General features: G+C 40.3%; 1 protein-coding gene across 3 annotated transcripts in view; it reads left to right on the forward strand.

Annotated features, from left to right (window-relative positions):
- LOC127639892 (ubiquitin carboxyl-terminal hydrolase 20) overlaps positions 1-20005 on the forward strand; it is a 33771-nt gene that overhangs the window by 741 nt on the left and 13025 nt on the right. Inside the window, exons 2-22 of one of the 3 annotated variants that reach the window (XM_052122201.1) lie at positions 298-396; positions 482-535; positions 727-783; positions 928-1062; positions 1384-1471; positions 3790-3859; positions 4002-4115; positions 4237-4315; positions 4797-5220; positions 12104-12250; positions 12375-12487; positions 12764-12936; positions 13133-13227; positions 13356-13389; positions 13594-13639; positions 13727-13907; positions 14021-14147; positions 17738-17907; positions 18134-18215; positions 18550-18658; positions 19219-19321. In XM_052122201.1, coding sequence (XP_051978161.1) covers positions 316-396; positions 482-535; positions 727-783; positions 928-1062; positions 1384-1471; positions 3790-3859; positions 4002-4115; positions 4237-4315; positions 4797-5220; positions 12104-12250; positions 12375-12487; positions 12764-12936; positions 13133-13227; positions 13356-13389; positions 13594-13639; positions 13727-13907; positions 14021-14147; positions 17738-17907; positions 18134-18215; positions 18550-18658; positions 19219-19321 — 2482 coding nt within the window. In that variant the 5' untranslated portion in view covers positions 298-315. Of the gene's footprint in view, positions 1-297; positions 397-481; positions 536-726; positions 784-927; positions 1063-1383; positions 1472-3775; positions 3860-4001; positions 4116-4236; positions 4316-4796; positions 5221-12103; positions 12251-12374; positions 12488-12763; positions 12937-13132; positions 13228-13355; positions 13390-13593; positions 13640-13726; positions 13908-14020; positions 14148-17737; positions 17908-18133; positions 18216-18549; positions 18659-19218; positions 19322-20005 lie in introns of those variants that run through there. The other 2 variants (XM_052122220.1, XM_052122211.1) reach the window with 2 other exon arrangements.

Below are 20005 nucleotides of genomic sequence, written 5' to 3' on the forward strand. Positions count from 1 at the left end.
CAAACCTAGTGAGCTGCCTACCTAGAAAGCATATTAAGCATCAATGGCACCAAAATGTTGCCTTCGTAGGTAGCTCACTAGGTTTGGAGATGCAGAGCCATGATTTAATTAGCTGAATAATGACAGTTTTTCTCCTTCACACCAGTGTTAAAACTGCAAGTTCATCAGAAGGTTATGCTTAACACAGCTGTTTTATGTGAACTTGATACTGTGTAGGGTTGTACCAGCTTTGTTAACAAAGCGTTCTTTGTGGATTTTAATCCACTTCTCCTTCTACTTGTTTTGCTTCATGAATAGAGTGAGGTGAAAGTCAAGATGACTGAGAGCGGGGATCTTTGCCATCACCTGGACTCTATTGGGGAAGTTACTAAGGAGGAACTGATTCAGAAGTCAAAGGTTAGAATCGTGTTTCTGATAATAAAGTGCAAAATATATTTTGAGACCTATGTATTAAAATTGACTATGTTTCATTTTACTCAAGGGTACTTGTCAGTCATGTGGAGTAGGTGGTCCCAACCTCTGGGCATGTTTACAGGTGAGGAGCCTTTACCCCTGCTTAAATACTTTAGTATTTTTATTCTTATTTTAAGTATTAGTTTAGGGAAGTATAGTGTTTTTTCAGCATGCTGAATGATCTAGGAATGTAATTTGATCAGCACCATCCAATCTCTAAGATTAACCACACAACCTTTCTGTAATGTAAAGTCTTTTTTTCTTTGTCCACAGTGTGACTATGTTGGCTGCGGAGAGTCATATTCAGATCACAGTACTATACATGCACAGGTGACAATTTGCCCCTTCATTCAATGATCTGTCCATTCTCAGACATTCATTCATTCTGTCTGTCTCTGATTGTATTATCCATGTCTCATTCACTTTTTTTCTCATTCATTCATATACAAATGCACCTCTTTTTCTGTTCACCAGGCAAAAAAACACAATCTGACTGTAAACCTGACCACATTCAGGGTGTGGTGTTATGTCTGTGAGAGGGAGGTGTTTCTGGAACCAAAGCCTGTTACGCCTGTATCATTAGTTCACCGCTGCAAACATCTTGAACAGGTAAAAGCATAAAAATCAGCAGGTATTTGAAGCAATACTCCCAGAAAACTAATAGAAGTTACTTTTTTCTACCTTTAGGATCATGTAAATATTATTCAGATGGTAGCGCCTGTTTCAGACGAGGTTGCCTGGGTCTTCTGCATTATTAGTATTAGTCTGACGATCAAAATATTTTTTCAAGCAGGAATATTTCTTGACTGTACAATGACAATACAAGAAATGTGTTTAACACAACCACAAACCTTGTTATCATTTTGTCATCATATTTAAGGATGTTTTAACAAAAATGTTAAAGATTTGTTTTTGTATAACTTCTCCCAGTCAACATGTCATCCATTGAAGGCAGTGCCCATCGCTGTGGCGGATGAGGAAGGCTCCGAATCTGAGGAGGATGAGCTCAAACCTAGAGGTATAATCAAAGGAAGCTGATGTTTCAAAACCTGCACATTTCCCATTTTACAATTGCTTATTGGTTGGACTGTAGCCACAATAAACATTGTGGGGGACACATCCCCACCAAATATTCAGAATAGTGGTCAATCAATATGGTTTTATCAATAACAGGTTACTTAAAGGGATAGTTCACCCAAAAATGAAAATTCTCTCAGTATTTACTAGGGATGTCCCGATCCGATACCTAGATCGGTATCGCATCGATACTGACGTTTTTAGACGGATCGGGTATCGGTCCGACGAGCCCGACCCAAATCCGATACTCTGTGTTAGTCATGTTCGTTACTGTCAAGCTTAAAAAATGACATAAAAGAACTGTTAAAACACCATTAAAGCGGTTCATATGACTAGTGCATTTTATTCAAAGCCACTTGAAGCCACGTGATAGCTCTGTGAATTGCAATAGGCTATGTTTAATAAGTAAACATATATGTTCTTGCACGCGCAGCTTCAGCCGGTAGTGAATGGTGCTTTTACACACACGCGCATGGCTATTTATAGCCTTCACCCGTGCACAATATTTGTGCGCTACAAACGAACATCTCAGATGTAGATGCTCAGCAGTTCGGTTCACTTATAATATGGACTTAGAAAGGCACTGGAGGTGCATTTAACCAGAATTTAATTAAGAAGTGAATTAAACTGTGAATAAAAAGGGTGAGGGTTTAAAAGTTAAAGCTGTCACGGGAGACTCACGGAGAGGCAAATAGCAGGTAAGTAATATCCAGACAGTGTATAGATATGATGAAAGAGATAACTCAAAACAATTTTATGATACATGCAGGCAATAATGAAGACACATGATTGACATAGTAGAAAGTTCTGGAGTCTCAGAAATACTATCGATGAGAACAGGCACAGAGTGAGAAAGTGAGTGTGTGTGTGTGTGTGTGTGTGAGCACGTGCGAAAGTGGGGTATTTATTTATGCAGTCATTGATTAGCCACTAATGATATGCAGGTGCGTGTAATCAGAACTCAGGGAGTGCCAGTATGCTAGTTAATAATAAAGTGTTTCTTAAGCTATACATTTATATTGAAATAATGTGTAGTTAACAGTTTGTTTTTCTTTACATAGCCTATTAAAGAGTACACCCAATTATTTCCACACAATACTGTAAAGATATTATAAACTGATTATGTAAAAAAACAACACTGTATCGGATCGGGATTGGTATCAGCCAATACTGAGATTTCCGATATCGGAATCGGATCGGAAGTGGAAAAAGTGGTATCGGGACATCCCTAGTATTTACTCATCATCATGATATTCCAGTTTTGTATGACTTTTTTCAGCAGAACACATTTGAAGAAAAAAATAGAAATATATCTTATCTTAGTTGGTCCTTAAAATGCAAGTGAATGGAGATTTCTCTTTTGAAGCTCCAAAAATCACCTACAGTCAGCATAATCTTCATCCATACGACACCAGTGGTTAAATGAACATCTTCTAAAGTGATATGATAAATATTTGTTTGAAAAAATATAAATATTTAAGTACTTCTTAACTATAATCCAATGCTTCATGAGAGGATGGAGTCCAAGCGGTCTCTCATGTGACGTATTCGGGTTGCCATGATTCAGAGGTTATTCTCACATTCTCCACTCATTTGAGACATCCAGGATGAGCACACAAATGTACCATTGTGAGTAAAGAAACAGATAAATACAGATCTAAACCAAAACCAACCAAGCAGCGCTGCTCTTACGGCTGTGATGCACTTCTGTCAGTTCTATTGTGTTTCAAATGCCGATGCAATTATGTCACATGTACGTACCACTGCCGATCGGAAGCATGATTTTGAGTTAAAAAAAAGAACTTAAAAAATTTTCTTTATCGCCCCAAAAGCAATCGTGTTGCTTTAGAAGACTTTAATTTAACTGCTGGCGTTGTATGGATGAAGTTTATGCTGACTGTCTGTGATTTTTGGAGCTTCAAAAGAGAAATCTCCATTCACTTGCATTTTAAGGAACTTCTGAGCTGAGTTATTTTTCTTCAAATCTGCTCTAGTGAAGAAAGAAAGTCATACACTGGGATATTATGAGGGTGAGTAAACAATGAGAGAATCTTCATTTTTGGGTGAACCGTCCCTTTAAATTTTACATTTGGTCTCCCCAAATCAGATTCAGATTAGCTCAAATAATTACAAAAACTTGAACGAGTTAGGGGATGTATTCAGGTTCAACTGTGATCAGTAAAATGTACTGATTAGAGAAGTTTGAGGCTGGTGTCTCCAAAGAAAGATGCGTTACACTTAATAGTTGATTTTTCTCAGGTCTCACGGGGATGAAGAACATTGGAAACTCTTGTTACATGAATGCTGCGCTGCAGGCCCTGTCTAACTGGTGAGCTCGTTATCTCTTGTTCACATGAGTAGACGTCATCCAGACAACACAGAATGGATATCTTTCAGTTCTCTGCCTCCTGGCTCTAAGATTTACATTTATTTTATGGTTCTTTCCCCCTTTTCTTTCTCTCTCTCTCTAGTCCTCCTTTGACTCAGTTTTTCCTGGATTGCAGTGGGATGGTGCATACAGTTAAGAAGCCAGCGTTGTGTAAAAGCTATCAAAAACTTATTTCTGAGCTCTGGCACAAGAAACGGTAACAAACACTGATCTGACAAATATAAACACAAGGTTAGTTTAGTGAAAACGCTCTAGGAATTTTCTGAACCTGATCATCAAATTTTCCTCTTCTATACTTTCTTTGACTCTCTGTGCAGGCCAAGTTATGTTGTTCCCACAAGTCTCTTTCATGGAATCAAATTGGTGAACCCTATGTTTCGTGGCTATGCCCAACAGGTATACGAAGATTGCTATGAAACCTTTTAAGACTGTAATTGTTTAGCATGCACAAGTCCCATAAGCTATAGTGCTTTAGAAAGCTAAATATGCTTCATTGTATTTACTGTAGAGCCCGTCACTTTTTTTCACAGATGTTGCTTCCATCAGTTTTGTTCTGATAAAGAATCTGGCATGGCGGTAAAAAAACAAAAACATCAATTTTGTGGTCTGGCTGTGACCATAATGCTGCAGTTTACATTCAGTTAAAATTCAAAAGCACTTAATGCTGTTGTCTGTTACTGTCACTGGTTACAGGTGATCACGGCTATCAGGAGCTGCTGTTGAATGAACGGCACAATTAGAGTATCACATCATACAGTTGTCAATACCAAACACTGATCTACTCCTATAAACCTACTATTTTCACATAAACTATACTATCACTCGAAAATGCAGTTCCACAATATAACAAGGTTTCCCCTTTATCTCTGATTTGTAGGACACTCAGGAGTTCTTGCGTTGTCTGATGGACCAGCTTCACGAGGAGCTGAAAGAGGCCCTGAACGACTACAACTTTGCGATCTTAGATGTTGACCCCGACCACTCTCTTGACAGCCATTACCATAGCGATGAAGACCGAAGCCCGTCTGAGGATGAATTCCTGTCGTGTGACTCTGGATCAGGAAGTGAGAGAGGGGATGGAGAGAGGGCTGGAGGAGAGGCAGATCTGCTGATTCAAGATGAGTGTGTGGGAGTGAAGGGGATCTCTGAGAAAGAGAGGCTAAAGGAGAGAAGAGGTGAGGAGAAAACAAGAGAAATGGATGAGGATGCAGATGTGGACACTACCACACAGGAGGGACAGGCAGAGAGAGAAACAGAGGCAACCACTACAACCACTACTGTACAGATACAAGGAAATACAGGTATGATGTCTATCTGTCTGTCTGTCTGCCAATATAATATAAATGTAGAATCTTCTCACATTTAATCAGTAGCATACCTAAAATCTTAGGGGCCCTTCTGCGGTTCGGTTAGGGGTATAAAATAGTATCAATGATGGAGACTGACAGTGATGTTATTTTGGGCAATCTAGTTCTCTCTGGCAATCTAGTTCTCTCTAAGTACTTGTTTTTTCTTAATTTCGGTGCTGAAATATTTTATGTGTATCTTTCAAGATAACTGTGTTACAGAAAGTCTACTATAGGGTAGTGATGCTGATTTATATTTTCAACCAATCAGTAAACATTTGACCATTGACCTATGAGAGGAAAGGGATTCCGCAGCAAAGATTCTATATTGGAGCTCTGTTATATATATATATATATATTTGACTAGTGAACTCGTGCCTCTGTGAGACTTGTTTATTTAATAATGTTGTGTCAAATTTGATAAGACTTTACATTGTTATACAGTAGAAGTCTCCATCTATGATATTTACTTAAGTCACTGTAATTATGGTTAAAATCTTTCCTGCAGAACACAGGAAAGCAGTTGACCTGGCAAAATATTACATTGACGAAATACACCAGTTCAGTCATGACAACTCTCTGAAAGATTTAGCATGTTAATGTGGGTATGACATTGGACATACCCTGACTTACTACTGCTAGAACATACACCGACATGCTAAGCATAAGGTTTTCCAAGAGTTGCGGGGTGCCATGTGGGGGTTGAACGTGTTAACGACGAGCTCTGCACACTTGGCTAGTTTTTAATTATTTTTCGATCATAAACCAGTGAGATTCGATACTCCCTGCTACATAACTGTTCTTAGAACTCAACATGTCAAAGAATTCAAAATCCTCTGGCTCTGGAGACATTAAAAGACACTTACGTGCTCAAGCTGATACCCCAGACAGGGCCGCACACAAGGAAATTCAAAGCCAAATGTCCAGCATATCTGTAGTGCTGGCAAAAGATGTAGCAGGCTTTGAGGATCTTGCTGTAATACGTAGATTGATCACTTCCATGGAGGAGTTACAAGAATGTCGGATGTTGAGAAACAGATCTGGAGTCATCGCAGAGGGATTTGGCTGCTAATCCGCTAGCATCCAAAGCAGATTTGGAATGCATTTGGAGAATCATCATCGATGAAACGGCGTCCGTATTGTTGGAATTCCTGAGCATGAGGAAGGCAGAGATATGGGAAAATTCCTAGATGAGCTCTTCCCGAGTCTGCTTGACATAACAGACCACAAGCTGGAAATCGAGCGAGCTCACAGGAGACAGGCCCTGATTAATTCTGGCAAAATGTCTGCGATCATCCCATAAAGATCTTGTGTTACGTGAGGCAAGGAGTAAAGGAAAGCTTTCTTGGAAGATTCACAGCATTTTCTTGTTCCCAGACTTTGCAAATTCGACAAGAGAGAAACATGATCGATTCAAGGAATGCAAGAAACTCTTATATTAACGGAAGATCACTTTTGCATTAATCCTGCCAAATTGAGAATGGATACTAAGGATGGCCGCAAAATATTTACATGTCCACAAAAGCATTGTCTTTCATAGTAACAATGGGGTGAGTAAGCCATTTGGTGTTTCTCACGTGGCCTCCAAGTGAGCTTGACTCACTGAACATACACTTGACTGTCTGAGGAAGCTTGGCTCCATTTTGTTTCTTTTTGTGCGGGTTCCGCCGTTTTCTGTAGTAACTCTCCTTCAAGAAACTCTTGCATTGATGCTTCTGGTCAAATTGATAATAGATACTAAGGATGGCCACAAAATATTTACATGCCCACAACAAGCGATGTCTTTCAAAAAAATCAATGGACTGAGGATGTCATGGTGTGTTTCTCACGTTGCCCCTAAGTCTCACTGAACATACACTTGACCCTCCGAGGAAGCTGGGCACCTTTCTTGTTTCTATTTGTGCTGGTTCCGCCTAGTGGCTGGAGTTTATTTTGTGGAATAATACTCCCTTGGCACAGTTGTGGATGAGTTTGATCGTTTTTTGTTCTTATGCCTCCTATTGTCTGGAGTTTGTTTTGTGGAATATTTTTTGCAGGACATTGGAAGGATACGGTCATCTGCTGCACTCATGAACAGATATGTTTTAAACCGTCTGAATGCCCAGATTCTTGCTTGATGTTCTAGCTGTGTTCGTTTGGCACATGAAAATTAATACTGAAGAAACATCAACTGACACTTGAAAAGAAGCTGTAGAACAAGAGCGAAAAGCACTTTAAAATTATTTTGGATTCATTGCATATCGCACCGCTCGCTTTGAACGTAGATGTAAAATTTTCTGCAAACTACAAAACTAAAATGATCCCGTTCTAATTGAGGCACATACGCGGTGTAAATAATTTATTTTAATGAGAGTATTCGCAAGAGTGCATAACATTGTGCGGAGTGTCACTGAGCTTGCGTCGACATGCAGGTCTCAAACAGTGTAAACCTGCAGTGAGTGACCACAATCATTGAAATGGGAGAGTTTGTTGCATTGCTCGATTTCTGCATACAGTTGATTAAAAATGTAATAACAGATTTGTTTTGTCATGTTAATAAGTGGGCCAATGTGAATTTGATTTGTACAAAATAGCAATAAAGTAATTCAGCTTAACTGTTCCAAGTGTGTTTTGGAGGTGTAGCCAACATAAAGAATATGGCATGAATAGCATATTTCAGGAATCACCATCATTGTTATCGTGTCTGCTCTAATAAGTGCCGTTTGCCCCACAGCTGGTATTAGTAGATTTAACATTTTCCCGAATTTCACAATGTCTAGCCACCAAAGGGCTTAATGAATGCAATAACTTGGTCAATTTAAATTGGCTGTTAATAAGTTTGAATATTGAATATGCCATATTATTTACTATACTTGGACTAATAATTTAAGCAGTAATTTAGCAATAATTTAAGTTATTCTATACCACATCCATTTAAAATCATTTGTATTTGTCTTACCTTAACAAACATTATTACAATATAAAATAAAATACAATATAATGCTGAAAAGATGCTTAAACAAACTGTAGTTCAGCTCGTATCCACCATTGAAATCTGCTACTCCGAAGAACCACACTGTTGCTTTGTGACGTCACATTAATGTAATATTTTAATCAACATTAATAATCGCAATTACAATATCAAGGGCAATAATCGACAATTATGATTTTTGCTATAATCGTATGCATCTACAATTCAAATGTCTCAAACAGATTAAAGATAAATTGAATGAAGAGTCATTATCGTTTTAGCAGAAATTCAGGGGCAAAGGTTGATTTTGGCTAATATTTATGCACCTAACACTGATGATCAGGGCTTTTTTTATAGATCTTGAAGGGATGTTGCAAGCTGCTGGCACCCCTCATGATATAATATTGGGAGGAGACTTTAATCTTTTGATGGACTCCGTTCTTGATCATAGTGAAACAAAAGCGAGAATATATATATATATTTTTTAATGACTAATTACCTCATTTAATCTGTTGTTGCTTAATTGGAAAGATTAGTCTTAATATCACGCCCTTGTGAGTGTAGAGGTGTTGCTACATACAGAGAAAAATAAATCATATAGTTGGCAAAACCCTGACTTCCAACAAATGTTAAAGGCTGAAATCAATGTTTATATGGAGACCAACTGGTCCTCAGTATCCTCTGTGGGCGTGGCTTGGGAGGCACTTAAGGAAGTTCTTAGGGGTCGGATCATACAGTATGCCTCATTCTTCAAAAAATCCAAAGCACGAGAACTTCTGTAGTTGGAAGAGAATATTAAAAGTACAGAGAGAGAACTGAAGCACCGAATGTCGTCTGATGGCCACGCGGAAGGTGGAGCTTTGGTTATTTAGGGCAAGACAGTCATATTTTGATTCAGGGGACAAAGCAGGGAAGCTTATGGCTTGATATATTTTTCTACCATTCCCTCAGTGAGATCCGTGACCTGGGAGGGAGAAAAATGGAGGGTAAAACATAACATCCAAAATAGGAGAGGGAAAGGCCAACGCGGAGCAACAGTGAGAGAGGAGAGAGAGGAAAAACTCTAGTTCCCAGACACGCCGTCGCCTGGTCCTCGATCATTCCTCCACCCTCTGGCAGACAGCAGCCACTCCTCCCCGGGCAGACCGGAGCCAGTCCTCTGACCCCTGGTGGACGGAACGCCATTATGGTTGATTAGCCCGATTTGGGGGCCTGGCATGCGTATTCACAGCCTGGTCCTGCTCTCCTCCTTGTCACACCGATTGTCCGATTAAGTAAAGTTATGACATCTCTTATACATACAAATCAGGTGGGGTTCATTTGGGCCGCAGCTCTTGTGATAACATTAGACGTTTCATCAATATCATGTGGTCAGTGGCAAATGATCAGACTCCGGTCGATGCAATCTCACTTGATGCCGAAAAGGTGTTTGATATGGTAGTGTAAGATTATCTTTTTTAGATTTTGGAAATGTACGGGTTCGGGAACACTTTTATTGAATGGATTAAGTTACATTATTGACACCCGGTAGCAGCGGTACAAAAAAATTATTTTACTCTGGATAGCTTTTCCCATTATTGTTCTGACTTGCTCTGGAACCATTAGCAGCCGCGCAAAGAAAGGAGGATGATTTTTCATGGGGTGATGGCGGGAGGTGTGGCGCATAAGCTTTTGCTTTACGCAGGTGATATTTTATTATTAGTCTCCGACCCCACTAGATCTATGCCTTGCCTCCACTGGATTATTAGTTCCTTCTCTAAATTCTGAGGTTACAGAGTCAATTGGTCTAAATCCGGAGCTTTGTCTCTGACAGCGAACTGCCCCACTGGAGGTGCCTGGCTTTTCAGTCCAACCGGGGCATTCAGTTTTAGGGCATGTTATTCCCAGCTAATTTGTGTGATTTTATTTCGTTAATTTCGACCCTTTAATAAAAAGGTTTTTGAGTGATATGAGTAGGTGGGCTTCATTACATTTATCAATGATTGGGAAGGTTAACTTTATTAAAATTTATTGCATTCCAGAATTCAACTACCTGCTACAATCTCTCCCTGTAGATGTCCCCCTCTTTTATTCCAAGCAATTTGATAGCATAGTGAAGTCCTTAATCTGAAATGGTAAACGTCCCAGATTACATTTCAACAAGTTACATAGGCAATTGACAAATGTGGGCCAGGCCTACACAAGAATTTGCATGGTATTGGAGGAGGGAGTGTGGACTAGGATTCTAAAAAAGCATCAAGTCTATATCTAGAGATGCAAGGGTCTGTCTAATGCAATTTAAGATATTGCATTGATTCTACTGGACCCCTCTAGATTGTATAGGTTGGGTCTTAAAGACACACCCACCTGCCGATGGTGCCAATCAGAGAAAGGGGACACATCACTTGTTTTTTGGGATGTGTAAAAATCCAAGAATTTGGTTGTGGGTTCAGAAATGTATGTGTGAGGTATTGGACACAGAATTTTCATTTAGCCCCAGACTCTGTATCATGGGTGATGGGACAACTCTTAATATTGGGGACAAATATTTAAAAGGTAAGTCCTAGCTAGTCATGATTGGTAGGAAAATCATCCTCAGGGGATGGAAGTCATCTGGTACACCCTCATTTAGGGAGTGGTGTGGGGAAATGGACGAGGTGGCAGCGTTTGAGGAGATGTTATTTAGAAGTCTGGGGAAATGGAATGTGTTTGTCAGGAAGTTGGGAGGTTATTTAACTATTTTGGAGGGTTCTCGGGGAGGGGCTGTGGAGAGGGATTTGTAGGTTAGTTGGGTATGTGTTTTATTGATGTTGTTTGAATGTATATCTTGTTATTTATGATGCTCTAGTTGTTGGTGACCACAGTAGTGCGTGTTTGTGTCGGGTGGGGATGTTCGGGGGGAGGGGGTTTAATGTGAATAATTGATTCCTTTTTTAATTTTGTGTTTGTTTGTTTTTATGTTTGGAATCAATACAATTGTTAATAAGACAAACTAACAATGAGGTATGATGAGGTACACATGATGTTAATAGAGCCTCTTCACCGCTGCCATTTAAACACAGAGTGCGCCAGCTTTTATCTCCTTCTGTGCACACACTGGTGTCCTTCGCAGGTCCAGGAACAGAGCTGGCCGTGTCCGGTGCGAATTAGATTGGCCAGGATACCAGGCCACATTTTCCCTCAATCGATGAGGGAAGCCGGGCCATTCTAGTAAAGCCGCCACCCCACAAACCTCTGATCCACCAGGGGAGCGCAGTGCGCCTGCTTTACCCCGCTCATTATACCTGGACCTTCCCTTCTTTCCACTCCCTGCCTTTATATAGCCCCATTCACCACGAGGATGCCAGATTCGACTTTATTTTGGACACATAATTCCCTATGGATGTTTTATTCCCCTTTTATAAACATTTTATATTTATTATTATTTTCAGTAATTGCCCCTCTGAGGCCTGATGCCAAACCCACTGTGTCTGTCTCTTGCTCACCCTGCCACAATATAAATACAATCCCCATATAGCACATCTAGACCTGAGGAAGTGGGTTTCAAAGAAAACTCTCAGTATGCCGCAGTGTAACCTCCTTGCAAACTGAGCACATTTAAATGTGGCAAAGAGAGAGTATGCAAGTTGATTGGCTACCCGATTACATGTCAAATGACCCATCAGCTTATACCATGCAAGCCGATTGGCTTGACAAATCACATGTGAGTGCGCTGATTGGCTATCAGATTAAAAGTTCAAAGAACCTATCAGCTTGTAGAGTTTTATAGCTCTACAAGCCATGGTTGAGGCCCCCGACCCTCCCCCCACACACACAAATAGCTGGGTCTGCATTTGATACTGTTCCCTGAAGAGGTCTGTATGTGTGAATGTAAATCTTTTCACCTTCTGATCCCTTTTTCTCTTGCAGAGCCTGATAATGAAGCTTCCATGCACTGTCAATCTTCTCGTTCCTGTAGCCCTGTCCACAGTGTGCAGGAGCTGCACTCCAGACTCTCCAGCAGTCCACCTAGGTCCAGCCCCCTCAGAACTGGCCCCACTTACACTTTAAAGAAAGGTTTGCATTTCAAATACTGTATAGCCGATTACATTAGCATAGATCCCTTTGGCTCAAACAAAAGTTTGTTTTAAAGATTCTTTGGCTTTGCACTAAATAACCAGTACTATTGTTTGTCCTATAGCTCAGATGCTCCTAGGCACCAAGAAGAAGAAGCAGTCCCGTTTCCGCAGTGTTATTTCCGATATCTTTGATGGATCCATTCTGAGTCTCGTTCAATGTTTGACGTGCGACCGGGTGAGGGACGATGTATAGAGCTTTTCTCACTCTAGAGGGCACCAAGCATCAAATCATATGCCTTGCACTTCACAACGTTTTACTACAGTGATGTTCAAACTACAGTGTAGTCAGTCAGTGAAGGACCATCTAGTATTAAATGAGCTTCAAATTTACTTCTGGAAGAACACTTTCATATATAGAGAGACACAACAGTGGATCAAATCAAATGAAACCAAACTCCAATGTAAGACTGCTGGAAGAGTCGTGTTGCAAAGAAAATATCTGCCTTTGTAGGTGTCGACAACAGTGGAGACCTTTCAGGACCTGTCCCTGCCTATTCCGGGTAAAGAAGATCTGGCGAAACTCCACTCTTCCATCCATCAGAATGCTCCTGTTAAAACTGGCGTCTGCACAGATGGCTATGTGACCCAGGGCTGGATCCCTTACATCATGGAGTCCATACGAAGGTATAGGGGAGAGATGGTGAGAATGATAGAACTGCATTTGATTATGATAAACAACATATGGAGAGAGCAAAAGAGTACTTTGACAAATGTTTTTCACTTGAAGAAAAATCCAAAAGTAGAATTAAAACCAATATAGAAGCACTGCAATCAAACTATATTTTTTAAATATAAACGTGCATGTGTGTGGTATATGCAGGTTTGTGGTCTCCTGTATCCCCAGCTGGTTCTGGGGCCCCATGGTAACCCTGGAGGACTGCTTGGCAGCATTCTTTGCCGCAGATGAGTTGAAAGGTAAGAACATATTCAACTGTAATTATGTGTAACACAGATAAGGGGAAAATATGATAATAAAACTTTTGCACCTCATCATACTGCTTGGCAAACCTTGGTTGATTTTTTTTTTTACCTTGCCCAAACAGGAGACAACATGTACAGCTGTGAAAGATGTAAAAAGTAAGCTTTATTATAAAAGTTAAAATGCTACAAGTGTGATTTACTTGTAAAAATGCTACAGTTACCTTACTGTCGAAGCATTGTACAGTTTTCATCTCAACAATATTAAGTAGTTGTTTAGATACTATAAGAGTAACCAATGTAGCTGTTAGGTTTAGGTCATTCGTTTAGATTAAACATGAGCTAATTTACTCTTTTCCTCAGATTAAGAAACGGTGTGAAATATTGTAAAGTTCTACGTTTACCAGAAGTGAGTGCCCTCATCCAGTTTTATCTGCTCATTGCTTGCTTTTTGCTAATTCAACTGGTGTCAAGAGTTGGTTTATGTTCTCTGCAGATTTTGTGCATTCACCTGAAGCGTTTCAGACATGAAGTCATGTACTCGTTTAAGATAAATAACCACGTGTCATTCCCATTGGAGGGTTTGGATCTCAAGCCCTTTTTGGCTAAGGAGAGCCCATCACAGATTACTACCTATGACCTGCTGTCTGTCATCTGTCACCACGGAACTGCAGGCAGTAAGTTTCCTCTATGTAATTTTGTGAAATATAGTAGTAGCTTTAAGATGAGAGAAACGGGCTTGCTTCTGTTCATCTCTGGCACATACAAATTTTTTTTTTATGTTGGACAGGTGGTCACTACATAGCATACTGTCAAAATGTGATTAATGGACAGTGGTACGAGTTTGACGATCAGTATGTAACGGAGGTGCACGAGACCGTAGTGCAGAATGCTGAAGCCTACGTCCTCTTCTACAGGTACACATAATACATTTTGTGCCATTTTGTTGACCGTGTAATTTTAATGGTGCATTTAGGAATTTTTTGCACTCTATAATGCACTCAATAAATAATTTTATTATGCTGGCTTTTCAGCCTGGCTCAGCTAATTTGCATGTGGGTTCTCGAGTTGACTGAAAGGCAATATCTGTATCTAAAAGGTGATTGGCTCTTTTACCTGTAAGGCAGGACTTCCTTTTCTACATCTGTTGGCTGTTTCAAATTCTCCCATTCATTTAAATACCAGTGGTCTGGCTCTGGCTAAATAGTCTCTGATTCCATTCATGTCAGTGGTCAAAAAATAATCTTTTAAAGAATGAAAGTTTTACATTCTTGGTGGCTGTCATGTTAAGATCCCATGACCATTCATGACTTGCAATTGACTGAGTTACTAATAATAAGAATAAGAAGAATAGTATGTTCTCTTTATACAGCCTTGACATTGTTCAGAGTTTAAAGGTTCTGTAAGTGATTTATTTATAGTCTTTTATTTGTCAGATATCACTAAAATCAGTGCCATGAAATATCACACCTGTCTCTGCAAGAGCCCCAGGCTGGGTGAAAACAAATTTTTGTTAAGTACATTTTAAGCTTTACTGTACTGAACAAACATTAAGTACATCAAATCAAACCAAGCACACAAAACAGTCTTACCCTAACCCTAACATCAAGAGCTCTGTCTTTTGTAGTAAGGCATATTGGAATTCACACTTTATCTGCAGACAGGCAGAAAGGCAAGGCTAGGAGAGCTTGCAGAAAGTACCTTTTAAGGCAAGTCAGTCCACTCGGTGACCACCTTGGGGAACGTTCCAGGGCAGCTATTTGTATCTATGGATATAAGCAACATAAAAGTCCAGCTCTTATCTACTTGAATGGGGAAAGACCAAAATCTCTAAAAAGATTGGTCATGGTTACGGTCAAATTACGTATTTAAAATCAGCAGCAAAATCTCACAAGTTATCATAAATTGTGCTTCTTTTAGCTCGGATCACACCAAAAAAAAAACAATGATATTTTTCAGGCTGGTCCGGCTAATGTGCATGCACATTCTCAAATTGACTGACTTGTGATGTCTGTATCTAAAAGGTCATTTTATCAGATCTTTTATCTGTAAGGCAAGACTTCCTTTTCTACAACAGCAATATTGGTTGTTCCAATTTCTTCCATGAATTTTAATATAAGTGGTCTGTCTCTGGCTAAATAGTCTCTGGCTTGCAGCAGATCGGCCTGTGTTACAGTATGGCTCATATTCGTCTTACAAAGTTCTTAGTTTTCATGACAAGGGAGGAAGCGGGAGATGGCAAGATCCCACTCAAAAAGGCTTTATTTCCCACAGCTTCACAGTCTCTCTTTCTCTATCTCTCTCTCTCTCTCTCTCTATCTATATTCATTCATTCTTACTGTGCACATAGAAACAGTAATTAGTAACATTTAATCTCAGGTGGATGTCCGTACCGCTTTCTTTCCAGAAGGGTACTCGACCACAGCCTCACCGCCACCGCCCGACACAGGCCGGGGGAACCATCCGGACCGCCAACCTCTCCTTTCTGGAGAGGAAGTCCGCTGCAGCCATCTGTGCCCCTGGTCTGTGGACCACCTTGAACTTAAATGGCTGGAGTGCCAGATAACAACTGGTCATCCGAGCATTAGCATCCTTCATGCAGTGGAGCAATTGGAGCAGCCGTGGTCTGAACAGAGGGTGAACGCTCATCCCAACAAATAGTAGCAGAGTGAGCACGGGACCATAGTGAACTGATTGGCTTTTAGGCCCACCTCCGGATTGAGCTCCTCCCTTTTTGACGAGCACTGCCCATATCCATACGCACTACCTAATAGTCGACTTCCCCAACTCGCCGTGTGACCTCAAAAGGGCCCTCGCCACTTTGAGAGTAATTTCGAGCTCGATGTGGGCAGCAATACAATTACTTCTATCTCCCTGTGAAAACTTCCGTAGCTGAGCTCCCCTCTTGTACAGCCGGGACTGACGTTCTTGCACCTGTAGCAAATTCTCCTGTGATAGATGCCACAGTGTATGGAGTTTTGTTCTTAGGTCAAGAACGTATTCAATTTCATTTTTGCTTTGTGAAAACCCTGTGGAGGATTGTGGGACCTCTCGCACTGCAAATAACAGGGGATCGAACCACCTATCCCAATTCCGAGCATCTTCATGCACAAACTTGCTAATCATATTATTTCAGGTTTTATTAAATCGTTTGACCAAGCTGTCCATTTGTGGATGAGGCGGGAACTGACCACAGCCTAATTTGTATGCTTTTGACCCCGAAATAGAATAGTGTTGGTCACGGCAGGATAATCATAAATATACCCCTGCACACACCTCACCTTCACCATTTTGAACCAAGCATTGATGAATGGAGGTTCGTTTACAACCTGAATCCACCACAGCTTGGTATGTACTCCCTGAATACTCACGGGTATTTGGTACTTCCCAGCTCGATCGGTAGCGGCCCATGGAGTGCCAGGCACCTGGATCTACGCCCTCACCTCCATCATCGGCCACTGTTCATGGACTCCAACAGAGTGGCCCTAACCTCACGCCCACACCGGTGGCAGCAGCTTCCCATACCTGAGAGAAAGAATGGGGGAGACACAGGGCTGTGGCACTGGACCCACTCCGCCAATCCTTTCGGTAGTCGGGAGATTAATTTCTCCAGGACCATGAGATCGATGACATGCCCGATGTCACTGGGCTCCTCAGGCAGCACCCACCACCGGCAGGCGTCACGGAGCTATTGAGCAAAGGCAAACGGGCGGCCGACTTCACTCACCATCAAGGATCAGAACTGCGGCCAACCTGCTGCAGGATGGCTTTCTTCAGCTCGGGGTACCTCCGGAGGTTTTCGACCGGGAGCTGTTTGGTCACGAGTTGGGCCTCTCCGGTCAGCAGCGGTAAGAGTTAGACTGCCCTTTGCACCCACAGCTATTCCAGGGATTGGGCTTTGTGCTTGAAGAGCTCTAGAAAGGCATCCGGATAATCTTGCGACCTGGTGGATGCTGCCAAGGGATCAGAAGACTTCCTCCAGCGGCTAAAATGACTCCATAGCAGTGTACCTTCCTAACTTTTTCCAGATTTCAGCACCAGTGTAACAAAGTTCTTAGTTTTCGTGACAAGGGAGGAAGCAGGAAAGAAGGAGATCCAACTCAAAAGGGCTTTATTTCCCACAGCTTCACAGTCTATATATATATATTGTATTATACTAATATATATATATATATATATATATATATATATATACACACACACACACAAATTAATGCTTTTCAGCAATACAAATCGCACTCTGGAACACTCTGCTCTTTGCATCTCTATCTCTCTCCCATCTCTGTGGTCTCAGCCATCTCCCCATAATCTCACTGTGCACATAGAGACAGTAATTATTAACAATTCATCTCAGGTGGATGTCCTTACTGCTTTCCCTCTCCCCAGATGGGCGCTCGACCACGGCCTCACCTACACACATACAAATATAATGCACCTGTAAATGGTTTTAATTTGAGTTTTCATAGCATATGTCATTTTGTCATTGTAGTATTATTGTTTTTCTCAGGAAGAGCAGTGAAGACTCGGTGAGGGAAAGACAGAAGGTTGTAGCTCTGGCTAATTTAAAGGAGCCCAGTCTCTTGCAGTTCTACATCTCCAGAGAATGGCTCAATAAGTTCAACACATTCACTGAGCCTGGGCCCATCACCAACCAGACTTTCCTCTGTCAACATGGAGGTATGAATATACATGAATATTTAGATAGTCATCTAAAATCCTCCAACACTCTTTCAGAAAAAGTGGGGTTAATTACATTGGGCATCAATTACATGTCCAAACTATTAATTAACCTTTATTCCTGCAAAATCAATGTTCCATTTCAGTATGTTATAGATTTTTTTTATAAATCTTTTTTTCAGTTACTGTGGCATTAACAACTTAATTCATGTACTACATTATACAGGAATACCTCCTATTAAGTACCACTATGTGGATGATCTGGTCGTGATCTTGCCTCAGAATGTGTGGGAATATCTTTATAACAGGTGAGTCATACATAGGAATGTACATATCTGTGACCTTTAGAAAGTCCTTAGGACATTCATCATCTTAGTGGAACATAGGATGTTTGATTTGTTAAAGAGGCCTTCCTTACAGATTAAGTTGGAAAATAATTTGTTTCAAAATAAAACTGACTAATAGTTCAACTCGAACTAACAATATGTGTGATGGAGTTCTGTTGGTTATGAGGTATCTGTCAGATTTAAGGAACTCCAGCACCAGGAGCTCCAGTAATGTAAACATTGTTGAGTTTCGTGTTTACTTCTCTCCACTAGCCATGTTTTGAAAATTTCTTCATGTCTTGAAAAATTTTCACAGGTTTGGGGGAGGCCCAGCCGTAAATCACTTATACGTGTGTGCCATCTGCCAAGTAGAGATCGAGACTTTAGCCAAACGGCAGAAACTGGAAATAGACACCTTCATCAAGGTGAACAAATTAGAGTTTGCTTGAGTGTTTAATTATATGTTGCATCCTTGTAGCCAACTAGAACTGCCGTTGAACCTAATTATTACACATCACCACAACACTCACCTTAAAAACTGCATGGAATCACAGATGCTGAGGCAGCTTTTATTTGAAAACCTGTCTTCTTGGTTATCCAGGATCCACTTAGATTTACTGAATGTTTAGTTAGCATGGTGGTGTGGAAATGTCTCCCTGGTGCACATAAACCCAGAGAACTGATGAAACACAGACTTAATACAGGACAGATCAAGCTCATGGTCTGCCCTGAATCTTGTCAAAATTGCATTATCTTGAGATATGTATCACCTGTTTTGAAACAGACATGCTTTAAAGCTTGAAAAAATAAGTTATGCTGTCAAGCTTGAAACTCAACAGAATTGGTTTTCAAGGATTGTGTTGGAGTGAAAAACAACATGTAATTGAGAATTCCAAGCAGTTATACTAATGCTACATTTAGATGGTTGGGGGAGTCTAAGGTTGATATTGGTCATATCTCTATTTTTCTCTCTCTCCATCTTTAGTTAAATAAGGAGTTTCAGGCTGAGGAAGCTCCTACGGTTATCCTGTGCATCAGTATGCAGTGGTTCAGAGAATGGGAGAACTTTGTCAAGGGCAAAGAAAACGGTACACCCTAATGCATGTCCACACAAACTAACAGATTAATCCGAGCACTCTTCAACAAACCTTAAACATATGATGCTTTTTATTTGTATTTGAACAATATTAATGCTTATTTAAAATGTACTGAAAATCTACTATGTGTAATTTGTTCACTGTTAGAATAATCCCTGACATGTGCAGGGGTTAACCCTTTAAAGCCTGAGCCCAAAATCCTGAAAATTCCATTCTGTGCCAAAATATGATATTCATATTATATTAATATAACATGACACACCTGAACTGTATATACCATATTGAAGAGAAGAACTAGGGCTTTCAAATGAAATAAATATATTTAGGATTTTATAAGGCTAATCATTTTAGCATTTCATCAGTAAGATTTCACACAGCAATTTTTACAAGAATCTTCTCCGGCCACCATACTTCATCAAACAACTGCATTTTCAACCATTTTATTTACAAGATAGAGGGAAACTTAGAGTGTATGAAATATAAATAATTTTGTGGGAAATGTAGAATAGCAGACAGATTAGAAATATAATCTAATGTTTAAAAGTTATGACCATTCTAGTGATTAGTGGGAAAACGGAATAAAACAAACATTTAAAATGTTAAGATACATTTCACATGACCACTCCTCAAATACTCCTTTTGAGCACCTGTAATAATACATTGAGATTGCATCTG

Source organism: Xyrauchen texanus, chromosome 4 (assembly GCF_025860055.1).
Source record: "Xyrauchen texanus isolate HMW12.3.18 chromosome 4, RBS_HiC_50CHRs, whole genome shotgun sequence".
NCBI classification, from domain to species: Eukaryota; Metazoa; Chordata; class Actinopteri; order Cypriniformes; family Catostomidae; genus Xyrauchen; species Xyrauchen texanus.